The 15,923-nt window shown below is 37.4% G+C and overlaps 1 protein-coding gene across 2 annotated transcripts; it reads right to left on the bottom strand.

The window, feature by feature from the left end:
* Positions 1-513: 513 nt before the first annotated feature.
* Positions 514-15,049, bottom strand: LOC107781441 (derlin-1). 2 transcript variants are annotated; one of them, XM_075227973.1, is made up of 8 exons: positions 14,873-15,047; positions 12,104-12,181; positions 10,306-10,441; positions 2,444-2,517; positions 2,068-2,161; positions 1,731-1,859; positions 1,460-1,620; positions 514-1,163 (listed from the first exon to the last, which is right to left on the bottom strand). In XM_075227973.1, exons 2-8 carry the CDS (start codon positions 12,112-12,114, stop codon positions 938-940), a joined length of 831 nt encoding a protein of 276 aa, XP_075084074.1. In that variant the 5' UTR covers positions 12,115-12,181; positions 14,873-15,047; the 3' UTR covers positions 514-937. The 2 variants fall into 2 exon arrangements, with proteins under 2 accessions (XP_075084074.1, XP_075084073.1); XM_075227972.1 differs by lacking the exon at positions 12,104-12,181 and having other exon boundaries at positions 14,873-15,049.
* Positions 15,050-15,923: the final 874 nt, after the last annotated feature.

Here is a 15,923-nt window from a genome sequence, read left to right as displayed (position 1 = left end):
GTATTTAAGCAAAAGGATCTGAACTTGAAGCAACGGAGGTAGTTAGAGCTACTAAAGGATTATGATATCACCATTTTTTATCATCCCGGGAAGGCCAATGTTGTGGCCAATGCTTTGAGTAGGAAGGCGGAGAGCATGAGTAGCCTTGCTTTTATTCCAACTGGGGAGAGACCAATAGCTTTGGATGTTCAGGCTTTAGCCAATAGGTTCGTGAGGTTGGATGTTTCGGAGCTTAGCCGGATAAGAACTAGCATTCTTATTGAGACTTTAACTCATAGGGAAGAAAATCAATTTATAGATGGAATCAAATATGCAGTATTTACAAACAAAAGTATTCGATTATTGGGGGGAAACCCAACGTGAATTTTTAGCTAAAATGGTTTTTCTGGAGATAGAGAAAGATACAAAACTCTATTATCCTTGCGTGGTTTCACGGAGGCTTTGGCCATCATTCGATTTTGGATGCTACGAGTCACAATATCTATGACTCAAGCAAAACATGAATCTAACAGCTGCTAAACTACGCAACCTTTATTCATTGTCAGCGTTCTCCGTGGAAAATCCATAGCAAATATCCAAATCAGAAAAATTTCGCCTATCAACTCTTCTTTCCCCAAATGGATTGACATAATCTGTTTCCAGTAATCCTTCCGTAAATACTTCTACCATTAGAAAGAAAAAGTTCTACACAAATCAGTTTTTCCTCAGGAAGGGGTGGGTTACAGGTGGTTATGCATTCATCTGCATTTCAACATGTCATTCAAGCTTTTACACGCTTTCAACATTGTACTTTACAATATATATATATATATATATATATATATATATATATATATATATATAAAGATCTTTTCCTTTCGCTGCATGGTCAAGCTAACGTGAATAAAAATTCACTATTGACTTGAAGCTACCGGTTGAAGGTGGAAAATGCAGCAACTCACCCACCAAGGCGATATGATCTCCCTCTGAATGCTACACCAGAACTGCTATCAGGTTGCACAGTGTCAGTTGTTGCTGCACCAGAACCCCTATCAGGCTGTGCAGGATAAGCTGTTGCTCCTCCAACCCGATAATATCTCCCTCTGAAAGCTGCACCGGCATTATCAGGTTGTGCAGGAGTAGCAGTAGGTGCTCCAATCTTCCAACGCATAACCAGCTTATGTCTATGTATCACCAGTTAAAGAAATTTGCAGAAAAGAATAATTTCGTTTCCTAAATGCAGAAAAATGAGCATCTTCTTTCTTTTCGTTTTGGTTTTGTTAGGTGGAAATCGGAAACAAAAACCAAATTAGCCAGGGACAACACAGCAGCAAAATAAAATTTGATGGTGCAAGGAACATGCAATTGCAATGACCTCTCTGGTGATGCTCTGTAATGAGATGCCTACATGGGTGATTTCAGACAGCAGTTACGAGAACATCTAGATGGTCATTGGTCAAAACTGCAATCAAAAGGATACACCCATATTGGTGTCTTCAAAAAGTTCTTCCCCGTGGCAAGTGGATGCAACACGGTTAAGAAGTAATAGAGATGTCCAGCAATGATCCCCAAGAGATCTGGCATAATTGGTGATCCGAAAATAACATCTAAACCGAGCATGGCCCACGGCAAGTAAAACGCCTGCAAGTTGGAATGGGAAGAAACATTTCACCAACGGAAAATTAAGATAAAGAGCACGAAAACCTGACAACTGAGGCTTGAGGTATCTAAACGAAAGAACAGAATCATACCTTTAGGGTCACAAGACCATAAATATTGATATTAGCGTTTGGGAATTCTCTACTCCAGATATATAAAAGCATGAAAACGATTGATATGCCCAAGAATGGGGAGCGGAAGAAGGGGATTAGCGATAAAGCCTAGGCATAGCAGGAGACAATATGTTAAACAAATGAAAAATTGGTTTGGTGCGTATCAGAGGAATGAAACATCATCTGCATTGTAAAACAAACAGTAGAGTAATAAAGATGATAGCAAGGGAAGGGTATGAGGTCACAGCTAAGAAAGACACAATAGGAGCTCATGTCTTGGGTAATTCACTCCCAAAATGTTCAGCAGTTGACATACCAACAATGTCAAAGCTCCAAATATCATCATCCACAGAAAATCTGCTGTTCGTCTTTGAAAAGGTCCACTCTCCAGTTGCACTCCATATCTTGCTCTATAACATCAAGAAGCTATAATCATAATTAATACTTGAAAAAGTAAAACAAAAATCTTTTGCATTTCCTAACTAATTGCAAGCTTTAATAGTGCCGTAGAAAATGATTCATATTAGAGAAATAAGACTTTTAAAAGAAAAAATACTGGTCAGAGGGTGTGGGCTATGTGCCGCGGACTCTCCAAAATGTTGCCGCATCCGTGTCGGATCCTCCAAAAATGATCTGACACGCACCCAACCACATTTCGGTGAGTCCGGGCAACATAGGTTGTGGGCACTTACATCATCAAGAGGCGAATCCCAAAATTAATTGAGAACTTCCCAAGAAAGAAGAAATTTGTTATCAATCTCCATACCTGAAACAAATGTAGCATCCGGTATCCTCATTAATATTGAAAATTAAACCCAAAAAGATAAATTACACGTATCTTGGTACTTACAAAACACTTTTCAGATACGTGCACTAGATATCACTTATAACAAGTGATGCAAATTTCTCATTTACAGGCTCAACATAATTTAATATGATGTAATTTAACAAAAAACATGAATCACTATTATCTTTTGTTAAGGTACATGCATGTAGCACCAGTGGGGACCAAGGATTTTTATGCGGGTTCAAAATGCGAAGAAGCAAATATACAAAGACGTCAACAAAATAAATATTTATTAATAATAAAAATTAAAATACATGATTAAAATTGCCCTCTACGAGTTTTCATTTCCTGAAACGTATAAATAATATTCTCATCAGAAAGAGTGTTAAATATTCTTTTCTAAATAAGGCACCAAACAACCGTTCATGAACTCGTCATCCGTTCGATTTCGTAATTCAGTCCGGATCAACTTCATCGCCGAAAAAATTCTCTCAACTATAGTAGTGGCAAGTGGTAAAAGCAAAGCAAATTTCACAAGGCGAAACACAAATGGATAATTCAAATACTTCTTTGACTTAACTAGTGTTTCAGAAAGATCAACAAGTTCTTGTAAATTTGAGAACCTTTCATCAACATCACAAATATCAACAATATAAGTTTCAAACTAATTCCTGAGAGTAACCATTATATTTTCATCGAAAACGTCAAGATACTATTCAACCATTCTCAATATCTTTTTTATGTCAAAACTGAAAAATAAGTCAACTGGATTTAAGAAAGGTATTTCAATGAGCAAGTTCGTTGTCACCTCATTAAAACGAACATTGAGTTCTTGAACTTGCCAATCAATAATCTTAAAAAATACATCATGTGATAGTGATGTAAAATAATATAATCAGCAACTTTACGTCGAGATCTTCCGGAGTTAATATAGAGCTCGTCAAAGTTTAATATCAAAATGTCATATTGACACAAAACGCAGACACCTTATCAATCAGTGAATCCCATTCTTCATCTCTTGGCTTCTGCAACTGTCTCTTTGCCGCTTCAACAAGTAGAACAACATTTGCAATATCATGTTCCTTTTTCTATAAGGATGTATTAAGCTCATTTGTGATCCCAAAGCATATCTCATTAGGTGTAACATGAAAGCAACCTCAAATTTTTGACAAGTTCTAAAATATCCCTTTGCCTTAGCTCTTTCTTCTAAAGACCGGGCATCAACAACTATAGTGCCAAGAACATCAACAATAGAGCCAAACATAGAAATAAAGTTCTTAAAAGATTTGTAGTGCAACCCCCAACGAGTATCGGCAGCTATAGCAAGACCAAGTTCTTGATTCAAGCCCCCTACTAATTTCAAGCTCACCTATATCTAATGCCTCTTGAACTTTTTCTGCTTCTGCTTGAGATTCTCGAAGATAATCCATACATTAGGAAGAACCTCCCATTATATTCAAGACATTAAAAACCAACATTATAAGTTCTCTCACTTCAAGATACCTTTTAGACACCGCAACAAGAGTCAATTGAAGTTGATTAGCAAAACAATGAATGGAATGAGTTGATTTACTTTCTTGTTGAATCAAAGTTTTAAGGCCACTTAGATACCCTTGCAAATTGCTTGCTCTGTCATAGCACTGGCCACGTACATAAGATAAACTCAAAGAATATTGAGCAAGGTAATCAATAATTGCTTCCTTTAAACATAAAGTACTAGTATAACGAACATGAACGATCCCAATTAAATGCTCCACGACAGATCCCCATCTATCAACATATCGCAAGATAATAACCAATTGTTCTTTGCGTGATACATCACAAGATTTATTAACTACCAATGAAAAAAGTCACTATTTAGATCGCCCATAATTGCTTTAACTGTTTTAATCTTACATGCAATGATAATATCTTTTTAAATTTTATGATTAGTCAACTAATCATTATTTGGAGCCTTTTTGAACAAAAGATCATGGATTTTATCACACCTCATTGCTTACCATGAAAGAATTTAATGATGATTCATCTTCACGATATCCACGAAATGTCAATTCTTGATTCAAAGGAGTCTCACCAACTCAATTGAAGCCTTCAAGCGAATTGTGTATTCGAGCTTGGTTTGACTAGATTGCCTATCAGATGCAATTTGAATTGACTGTTTTTGTTGTAATTGATCTTAACATTTCTTTTTTGCCTGGTTATGAATACTGCTCAACCCACCAACATGCATACCTAATCTATTTTTTTGTGCACTCTTAAACCATATACTTAAAAATACATCGCCTGCCTCCACCTTAACGAATGCCTTCATCTTGAAATAAGTAACAACACAAACAATAAGCTGCATCTTCTATTACACTATGTTCTAACCAATTATGATACTGGTCAAACTATTTAGGATTGAAATGACACTTTAAAGACCGAAAAACCTCTTTGAGGAAACTTATGATATCACGGTTAGTAAGGACCTCTTTGGAGGTATGCTCTTCTAATCTTATCACGCTTATTTGGATGATAGTCCCTAATGGGTAGTCTTTCCTTTGGATCGAGCTTTAAAGAATCGAGATAAAAAAAAAAAAGCATCAAATTCCTTTACTTGAAGCCACGTAATTTTCAAGAAGACAATTCTCTAAGTTAGTAATAAATTTTAATCACATACTAATGATGGCCCCAATTCCCAAACTTGAAACAAAATACGCTGTAAAATACCCAAAATAAATTACCATCAAATTAAGTACTGAAATTCTTTTTAATTGATGAAATTGTACATGGCCAAACTAATTTTAAAAGTACAATACAATGATTAAAATCAAAGTGAAACATGACGATGTGGTTGCCGGCGAGAGAGGCGACAACCAACGAAAAGCGGCAGTGGCCAGCGGCTAATGGCAGCGGAGACGGCTCCGGATGCAATGTAACTTTGAAATTGAACCGAAGGATTCAGCCAAGAGAGAGAGACAGTGAAGGGTTGGTAATTGGAGGGTATTTGTTTGGGAATTGGGGGCTATATATAATTTTTAGATTTTAGATTCTATTAAGAAAAAAAAAGTAAAACGGTATCATATATGTAACGACCCGGCCAGTCATTTTGCTTTCTAAATCTCTGTTCCCCTATTTAAGACTTTGTATGTGCTTTTACTGTTTTATGACTTGTGGGGATGGTTGGTTTGGTTTTGGAAAGGTTCGGATTAAATTCGGAACAATTAGTTCCATAGTAGTGGCCTAAGGTGGTCAAGTTTGACTTGGGTCAACACTGAGTAAACGACCTCGAAATCGGGATTTGAAAGTTCCAATAGGTTTGTATGATGATTTTGAACTTGGGCGTATGTTCGGATCGAATTTTGGGTGGACCGGGAGTGTTTCGGTGCTTATTATTGAAAGTTGACGTCTTGAAGGTTTTAGAGTTTCTAAGTTTGATTTGAAGTAGACTTTGGTGTTATCGATGTCCGTTTGGGGTTCTGAGCCTTGGAATAGGTTCGTGTTGTGATTTGTGACTTGTGCGTAAAATTTGCGTCATTCCAAGTTATCTAAGTATGATTCGTCGCGTTCTGGAAGAAGTTTGAAGTTCCAAAGTTGATTAATTTGATGTTGAGGTGCGATTCTTGGTTTCGATGTTATTTTACGTGTTCCGAGACTTCGAGTAGGTCCGTAGTATATTTATGGACTTGTTGGTACATTTGGACGAGGTCCAGGGTGAATTTCGGACCACCCACAAAAAAGTTGAAGTTGGCTGATATTGCTGGTTTGCTGGTGTGCTTCGCGCGATCGGGTAATCCCGCGATCGCGAAGGGGGCTGGGGAGGGGTCTGAGATTTTGCTCTTCACAAACGCGAGTAGGGCCCCGCGAACGCGATGGAGGATCTGATTCCTCTTCGCGAACGCGGAGCCATCTTCGCGAACGTGAAGAAGGCTGAGGCTGAGTTGGGCTAGAAGGTTGTTGGCCTTCGCGAACGCGGCTGGGGGACCGCGAACGCGGAAGGGTGGGTGGTTGTTCAACGCGAACGCAAAGAGGATTTTGGTCAGCTGGAATAGTTTGGTCTTCGCAATCGCGAGGGACTTACCGTGATCGCGAAGAAAGAATCACCGGGCAGATCACATTTTTATTTCGGGACTTAGGTCATTTCTCTCACTTTTCACTTTGGTTTGGACAAATTTGAGAGCTCTTTTGAGGGGGATTTTCATCAAAAATCACAAGGTAAGTGATTTCTACCAATTTAGAGTTAAATACATGGATTATGGGTAGATTATAACATAGAAATTGTGGAATTTTGGCATTTTTGTTGAAAAACCTAGGGTTTGGTAAAAATGGGCTTTGACCACGAAATTGATTATGGAATTGGGAATAAATTATATATTTGAGTTTGTAATGTCATGGGTAATGTTTATCTTCAAAAAAATTCCGAAATCCGGACACCTAGGCCCGGGGTTCACTTTTGTTGACTTTCCAAACGAGGTTGGGAAATTACTCTAATAGATAAACTATGAACTTTTTAGCATATATTGATTGGTTTATACGACCTTTGGCTAGTTTCGTATTGCTCGGCATCGATTTGAGGCAAGTAGTGAGGTTAGAGAGACAAGTAGTGAGCTTTGGATCGAGGTAAGTCTCTTGCCTAATCTTGTAAGAGATTATCCTCGCAGGTATGCTAATTGTTATGTGCTACTTGTTTTGGGCGCTACGTACGCACGAGGTGACGAGAGTGTGTACGTAGCTAGATTCATGTTTATGTCCGGGTAGACTTAGAAACACATCATGCTTTAAATGTGCTATGTGAATTTATCGTGTTTGTTTGATTCCTTAAATTTATGACTGAGATTGAGACTAGAATAAAAAAATTGACCGAGTCTCTTACGTTGAAAATCGTGAAATATTTGATGAATGGTAGTTTCGTGTCTTATCAACTCGCAAATATTTTCGCGAGTGAGAGAGTTTCTCTATTGTTATGGGATCGGGTCGTTCGCCTTGATAGTGTTGTAAATTATTCTTATGGGATCGGGTTGTTCCCCTCGGCAATGTTGTAAATTACTCTTATGGGATCGGATCGTTCGCCTCGACGGTGTTGTAAATTACTCTTATGGGATTGGGTTGTTCGCCTCGTCAGTATTGTGAATTACTCTTATGGGATCGGGCCGTTCGCCTCGACAATATTGTGTAACACTACTCCAGTGTTGTAAATAGCGAGCGCTACGTCGCTGCGATGCGAGACTGTGTCGCTTCTTTCATCTGTTGTGTTGCGATTTACATAAAGCGATCGCCTCTGCTTGTGTAGCGAGAGGCGACAGTGTGGCGAGAGGCGACTAAAGCGTCGCTTTTTTAAAAAGAAAAAAGAAAAAGGGCAAAGACTTAAGAAAATAGGTCGCGATTAGGGCTTGACTCTCAGAAGTTTCTTTCTTCTTCAACTTCGAACAACAGAGCAGCCAAGTTTCTGAAAAAAGGTCGCGATTAGGGCTCGCGATTACTGTGCCATACTTGAGATTTGATGTGGTATTGGTATCGGTTGACCTTGTGCCTTCAAGGCAAGTTGTGGTATTGGTGATTTCATAATAATTCTTGTCTGGAAGTTTTATTATGCTGTTTACCTGCATCGTTGCTACTTGTTGAGTTTCATACCTGTCTACTTTATGTACTTAATTATTTTGACCACTAGTAAGTGTCAAGTAGACCCTCCGTCACTACTTCTTCGAGGTTAGACTAGATACTTACTGGGTACGTGTTGATTTACGTACTCATACTACACTCTTGCACTGATTATGCAGGTACTGAGACAGGTACTTCCGGTGGTCATACGGGCGCATAGACGTATTACACGGAGACTTAGTGGTGAGCTGTTTTCCATGCTTCGATCTAAATACGTCATTGAAAGTCCAAATACGTCATTGAAAGTCCAAATACCCCCCAAGTAGACCCCTCGTTACTACTTCTTCGAGGTTAGACTAGATACTTACTGGGTACGCGTTGATTTACGTACTCATACTTCACTCCTGCACTGATTGTGCAGGTACTGAGACAGGTACTTCCGGTGGTCATACAGGAGCATAGACGTATTACACGGAGACTTAGTGGTGAGCTGTTTTCCATGCTTCGATCTAAATACGTCATTGAAAGTCCAAATACCCCCTAAGTAGACCTCTCGTCACTACTTATTCGAGGTTAGACTAGATACTTACTGGGTACGCGTTGATTTACGTACTCATACTACACTCCTGCACTGATTATGCAGGTACTGAGACAGGTACTTCCGGTGGTCATACGGGCGCATAGACGTATTACACGGAGACTTAGTGGTGAGCTGTTTTCCATGCTTCGATCTAAATACGTCATTGAAAGTCCAAATACCCCCTACCTCCCCCCAAAATCCCCAAATGAATTGGTTGGTTCATACGAGAAACAATTTGCGATCCCATATATTCAAAAATTTGAGAACTTTTGACCTATTAGTTTAAATCTCCAATTCACCTTTGGTCACACGACTCACACCAGGCACGATACATTTTATAGCATTCAGAATTTCTTTATAAAATTTAAATTGCAGTTCCAAATAAGAAATAATCATATCTCAAGCTTATCTGATATGTCATTGAAAGTCAAAATAGTCCCCCCCCCCCAACCCCTCAATGAATTGGTTGGTTCATACGGGAAACAATTTGTTCTTCGACTAGGAGAACAGCTGAGAGGAGGTAGTTAACATCCATTTTGTTTGCTAATAGGATAAGTTGCACAAACATAAAGTCACCACGTTATGGCAAGAGCAAAAGCAAAAAATTTATTTTTCACCAAAAAATAAATGACCCATTAAATATTTAGCCACTAGGCAGCCTGCCTAGTGCTAAATTGCTCGGACACGGGTGCGGGTGTCCGACACGGGTGCGGATCTAGAGGTCGGATCCTTCAAGATGTTAATTCTAAGATTCGAGGATACGGATCCTAGTACGGATATGGGTGCGGGGATCCGGCTAAAAATAATTCAAGAAAATAAAAATATAAAAATATCTCTAAATTATGAGAAATTTTATGGAATACTTACGTATAACTGGTAAAGTATGGATTTGTTTTTACTCTCAAGTTGTAGATAAGTAAAGGATTGATTTTTTGGATAAGGTATGTTGTTTTCTTCAAATTTACTCCAGTTTTGGTTATGATTTCGGGAATCAAATTGTATCTCGTCTTCAATTTCTCCGTCTGTCGTGGTCTAAGTACCCAAAATTATTTGATCAAAATCGGTACGGATCCCATACCCACACCCATACTAGTGTCGTGTCGACACGGGTGCGGCACCTAAACTACCGTGTCGGAGCAACTTAGGCCTAGTGGTATATTTGCTAAAAAAAAAAACATTTAAGATTGACATGAACTAATATCATTGAGAGGAAGCCAGAGGAGTTGTATTTAAGGTGCTTCCCAGTCCCAACTTCAGCGAAAGCCATGTGTGAGTGATAAAAAAGCAAGCTAGCTCCCAAGTATAAGAACACCAGAGATGCTTGTATATCTACATCTATTGCAAGATCCATTGCGCAATTATCCTATGTTAAAAACTATAACCATCAAATGATTACTGAAAAGAACAATAACAGGAACTAACATAACAATTTAGATATCTCAAAGTCATACACTAAGCATGAGAATATAAGAATTCAGCCATTGGAACTAGAGAATGTTTCAAACTAAATAAGCTTGTCACAGGCCTCGTAGGTATGATACATTATGGTGTCTGGTTAGCATCGTAAAGATGCTGATATCCGAAGTATAATTAAATAAAAGGATATTTACCTGAAAATGGGAGAATACTAGCTCATACAATAATGCAATATCAACAAGATCAAACAGTCCCAATTGACATGCAGTTGTCAAAACTAGACAAGCAGTCCCGTAAGCCTTGCTTACAGGTGGAAGTGATTTATAGAACCTGTGATGAGAAAACAATTAGGTCATTCAGTGAATACTTGATAGAGAAAACATAAAGTATAAAGCAGATAGCATTCATACCAATGACCAGAATATGAGATTAAAAATGACCTAATGGCATAAAATAAGGAAAGCAAAAGATAGCAAATCTTAAGACCAGAGATTATAGGAAGGAGGGACAGCAATCCACAGTTCTCACATATAGTCTGACCTGTCAAATCAGTAGACACATACATTCAAACTTTTCCTTTTCTTTGGAAATGATAGAAGGATTAGATTCTAAAGGATGACTCGCTTGGGACACATGCCGCAGAAAAAATCTCAGATTAGCAACTTCACAGCACAACGTGAAGTCTCCAAATGCTTAACAAGAAGCAGCAACAGAACCAGTTGGGAGTTGAGAGCTCAGATTTAGGAGGGGAATAATAACCCCATTACCAATAAAACTTAACTGACAGCGAAGACAATTACAAGAGGTATACTCTATCAGGTACAATAACTGGAAGGTCATGGTGAAGTCATGTTACAATCACCTCTCTAGTAGTATAGAAATGGTCAACAGATTGCCCGTAACATGGAGAACGAAATACCAATAAAAGTGGCCTGTTTTTCACGACAGAAGAGCAAGAGGTTTGCCTCATGCAACTTTTCCTTTTTAATAAGTCAGGCAAGATAATTTACAAAACGGGCAGAATAGGACAATAGATGGTACATGCGCAAAAAGGCGCTGTCATCTTCACATTCATTATTCAGAGGTGACTGGAAATCTAGGAACTATATCTTAAACTGTTTGGCTTAAGCAGTGAGATGCTCTACACTGTCAAAGATGCCTTAGCAAGATGGATCAGATGGAAGAGAAAGGAACTAACTAAAAACATGTGGATCTCAATCCTAACATGCATTTTGTTGTCAGTCGAATGCGAGAAGTTTTAAGGAAAATCAGTTTCACGTCATATTCTGAAATACAGATAATCAAGCTCAACTCATTGATGAAGATGGAGATAATTAGCCTTCAATAAAGACGGCACAGCACGTGGTTATGAAACACTTTTTTTTTATAAAGTATCAAATACTTAAATTTTATGAGATACTAGTTATCCAAGTCATGCTCTGCCCCAAAAGAAAGCAGCAGTAGTCATTTCCAATAATTTAGTCTTTCAAGAAATATTTCAGCTTCGCTAGTTAAATGTTTTTTGTGTTTGATTTTCCTCATTTAAGGGAATAAAGAAATTGCTAAAGTTTCAATCAAAATTGAGTCACCAAGTCAAAAAAAAAAAAGAAGATTGGGCAAAAATCTTTTGTTTTAAAAAATAAAATAGGCAACAAAAGTTAACAAAAAGTGCTAAGTGTAAGGGGTAAGGCTGGGGAGATTAGATTCTTAAAGATACAGACACAAGAGACAGGAGTCGCTGGTTGGTGAAGGGGGAGTGAGGAGGAGGAAAAATCTAAGTGTGTGGGACTAAGTTGCTCGGACTCGGGCGTGGGTATCCGATACGGGCACGGATCCGAGTGTCGGATTCGGCAAAATCTAAATTTAAGATTCGGAGGTGCGGATCCAGGTATGGATACGGGTGCAGTGATTCGGCTAAGAAAATTCAAAATTATTAAAATAAATAAATAAATAAATATAAAGCGAAAAAGAAAGCCATTCAAGGCCTTCCACCAATTCTCCATCTATATCGCAGCTATTGTCTGCCAGAAGTCCGAACTCAAAACACGACCCCTTGAATTCTTGATTTTTCTGAAACACAAAGCAACAAATATGAGACAGAAGTACTACAATATTGAAGGCTTGCCATTTCTCATGTCTTAAATCTGTTTTATTTTTAATTTTTAGAAATCAAATCTCAATTTTCCACCAAATTTGTCGATGGAATCAGGTCAAAGTATCCGAAGTTACGCACCCGCACCCGTACCGTGTTGAGACGGGTGCGGCACCAAAAACGAAGAGTCCGCGCAACTTAGGTGTGGGATAAGGAGATGACAAGCAACAACCAGTAGTTTTTCAGCAATGACATCACAATCTCCTCTTCTCTACCAGTGGAACTAGTTATAGGGTAGATATAGACAGAAAAAGGGTACAGGTTTTGCAGAAGGCTAATCTCTTCCCCTAACTGCATTTGACACATGAAGTTTCCATGAAACTAATACCTAACACCATTCTTACCACTTTCGACCTTCTTCTACAATCAAGCATAAATGATAGATACGACAAGATAAAGGTATAGCCTTCAGGATAATTTCAGGTATCTTAATATTAAAGCCAAGCTAATATCTAGTTTGATTTGAACTGTCGAGTGAGGACACCAACATTGTCTTCTCATTTGCATCACACTCAATATTCTTCATCCTGATTACTATAGTTCAAAACTTCGGTCATTCTCTCAGTGAAGCTTCACAAAAGCTACTCTTGAGACGGATGGGAAGTGTTGAGGCCCATGCATGCGTAGGGTGAGTTGAGATATTCTCTCAAAGATTGAGCACAATGCAGTAGCCGAGCTACTGTTGGGGATGTAAGAGTGTGCCAAAGCAAGCTTCGGCGGGAGGACTTCTTAAATGATAAGTTAGAGCAAAGATGGAGACAGCCACTATACAACTGAATGTCTAGTGGAGTCCTTGGGTTGAATTATGCAGTTGGTACCGAAAGGTAATTCAGAGTGCAAAGGTGGTGGAGTGTAGGCTCAGCTCCAGGTCAAAAAATTCCTTGATGACACAAAATTCCCATGAAGCAAGAGAATCAAGTAAGAGCTAGCCAAGGTGATACCACTTGATAAGATCATTTATTGTTTTTACATGATTGGCATGAAAATTGATTAGTCAATTTTGTTCAACATGTAGCAAGTCTACTATGTTAGAAAATACAAGCCAAGGTGGAGATTTGTTAAGAAGTCTTAATTTTCAAGAAATTAGCAACGGTTGATTTTTTTCTATGGTCCTAGATACTCGATGCTTGAATTTTAGGTTCAAACATCAAGGTCGAAACAATCCAATGCTTGATTCAAGCATTTTGAATGGAAGATTAACCTTTGACAAGTTTGAATGGTTAGAAGGCCTAGAATCTTCAAATGGCGGGTGCAAAGTACTGACAATGAGCCTATGAATTGACGCACCCTTTTCTCGTTTTTAAGGCATAGAAGGAACACAAAGAGAATTATATGTGAGAGGTAGGGAGAATTACTTCCTCATACTGAATTGTGAAGTAGATTGAAAGAGATGTAAGACAACATTAGAGAATAAAATATTGTGATAGACTTGCATCAAACTCATTGTAGAGTGCATTTGTAAGGTATTCATTTAGATGTTTTTTGAGTAAATAAGAGTGTTATCTGTATTTTGTATACAACCTTTTTAGTTTTTATTACGATCCATTCCATCCTCCTCACATGTGGACGTAAGCATAATCAGGCTAGCACATAATTTTTGTTATCACCTATATTCTTTCCATCCAATTTAAGGTATGCCATTGTTCTGCTCATATCAAATGTACGCTTTGATACTTCCCATGGCGTAATAAAAGGGGGAATCTTCCCTTCCAAACAACGGGGTAACTCAATGGAGCAACCTATTAAAAACCATGAAATTGCAGAAATGCATTATCATTATTAGCATCAAATGGTCCATGTGTCGCACTTATGCATTTCTATTATGTCGTGACCTCTATAAGACAAAGTTTCAGCCATTTACTGCTTTCTCTCTCAAAATCCAACAATTTATGGTTCTTAACATTGGTAACTCCTTCTATCCCAATTTATGTGATGCACCTTCCTTTTCTAGTCTATCCTAATACCTTTCTATATTTAGAAATAATTCATTATTAAACTTCTTATTTTAACCTTAATGAGATAGTTATAGTCACAAATATTTATTGTTTGTTTTAGACACAAAGTTTCAAAGGTCGGTCTTTTTTTCTTAAACTCCTGCACAATCTAAACAACGTAATATAAAATGGGGTGCCCAAGAGTGTGGCCTAGCTGGTGAGAACCATGGGGTCTCAAGTTAAAATCTTAATGGAGGCAAAAACACTAGGTGATTTCTATCTATTGTCCAAGTCTTTCTGGACAGAGTTACCTGATAGGTGGGAGGTGAAACTAGCTGAGGTGGGCCGACACCACAGTTATAAAAAAAAAACATCATATAAAATGGGAGGCATGGAGTATTAAGAAGAAGCAAGCAACCTATCCACCCAAAATATTAAAGCCATCACACTGATGGCAAAATATTAATTGAGGATCGAAATTACTTTGGGGGATCCTCAATCCAATTGACGCACTGAAAAGCCCTAAAAGTTGAATTATAGAACATAAAATTGAGAGTATTTTCATTAAAAAAAATAGAATTTAAAATCAGATTACACACAAAGTGTGTGAAATGATGAATGTGTATATATAGCTCCATGGAGAGAGAGGGAGAGAGAAGAAAAAGGGAGACTTACTCAGCAGGAGATGACATTGCGAATTCAGAAACCGAAATTACAAGCTTGCGAATGAGAAGTTAGTTGTTCGGTGAGAAAAGATTTTTCCAATGTAGCTGTAGAGGAGGAGAAAACGAAATTGGTAATAAGGTCGCCCCTAATTGAAACTTCTAGATCATTCTTTGAAGGTCATGCGATCCGTTTTCCAGAGTGGATTGTTTTTTTTTTCTTTTTCTTTGAGAAAAGTATGCTAAGGCCTCATTTATTTTTCGGCAAAGGGTCAGAAATGCCCTTTAACTTATTAGAAATGGCTTAAAAATGCCCTCCTTCCACCTATGGGTTCAAATTTACCCTTTATTTTATTTTTAGACTTAAAAATACCCCTCTTTTAACGGAAAGATGATATGGCATTAATGAGCATTTTAACATTAAGGGCAAATTTGAACCCATAAGTGGAAGGAGAGCATATTTTAGCCATTTCTAATACGTTAAGGGCATTTCTGACCCTTTTCCGTTTTAATTAAACATGTAGCATTTATTTAGTCTGGAAAATAGTGAATTTATTTTTTACTAAAAACTGGAAAAAAAACGACTTTAAAAAAAACTGAAAAATATTTTCTAAAACAATATTTTTGTAAAAACTGGAAAAAAAAAATTGAAAAGCAATTTTCTAAAGTAATATTTTTGTAAAAGCTGAAAAAAAAATATTTCCTCTTCTTCTTCCTTCCTTGTTTGTCCATATGCTTTCTGAGTTCATTTTTTATATATTTTAGTTCTTCTAATGAGTTAGTACATCAAAACTGAAATATTTTCGTTTTTTTCAGTTTTTAGTAAAAATAAATTCACTTTTTTCTAGACTAAATAAATATTACATGTTTAATTAAAATGCCATTTTTCCAGAACTCAGAAAGCCAATCTATTTCTAAATAAATGCTACATATTTAACTAAATAAATGCTACATTTTCCGAGACTAATAAATTATTTTTTACTAAAAACTGAGAAAAAACAAAAATAGTTCATTTTTTATATACTAACTCATTAGAAGAACTAAAATATATAAAAAAAAATGAA

The sequence above is a fragment of the Nicotiana tabacum genome, chromosome 13 (assembly GCF_000715075.1).
Source record: "Nicotiana tabacum cultivar K326 chromosome 13, ASM71507v2, whole genome shotgun sequence".
Lineage (NCBI taxonomy): Eukaryota > Viridiplantae > Streptophyta > Magnoliopsida > Solanales > Solanaceae > Nicotiana > Nicotiana tabacum.
Note: the sequence above shows the minus strand (reverse complement) of the source record. Positions and strands in the feature narration are given on the sequence as shown.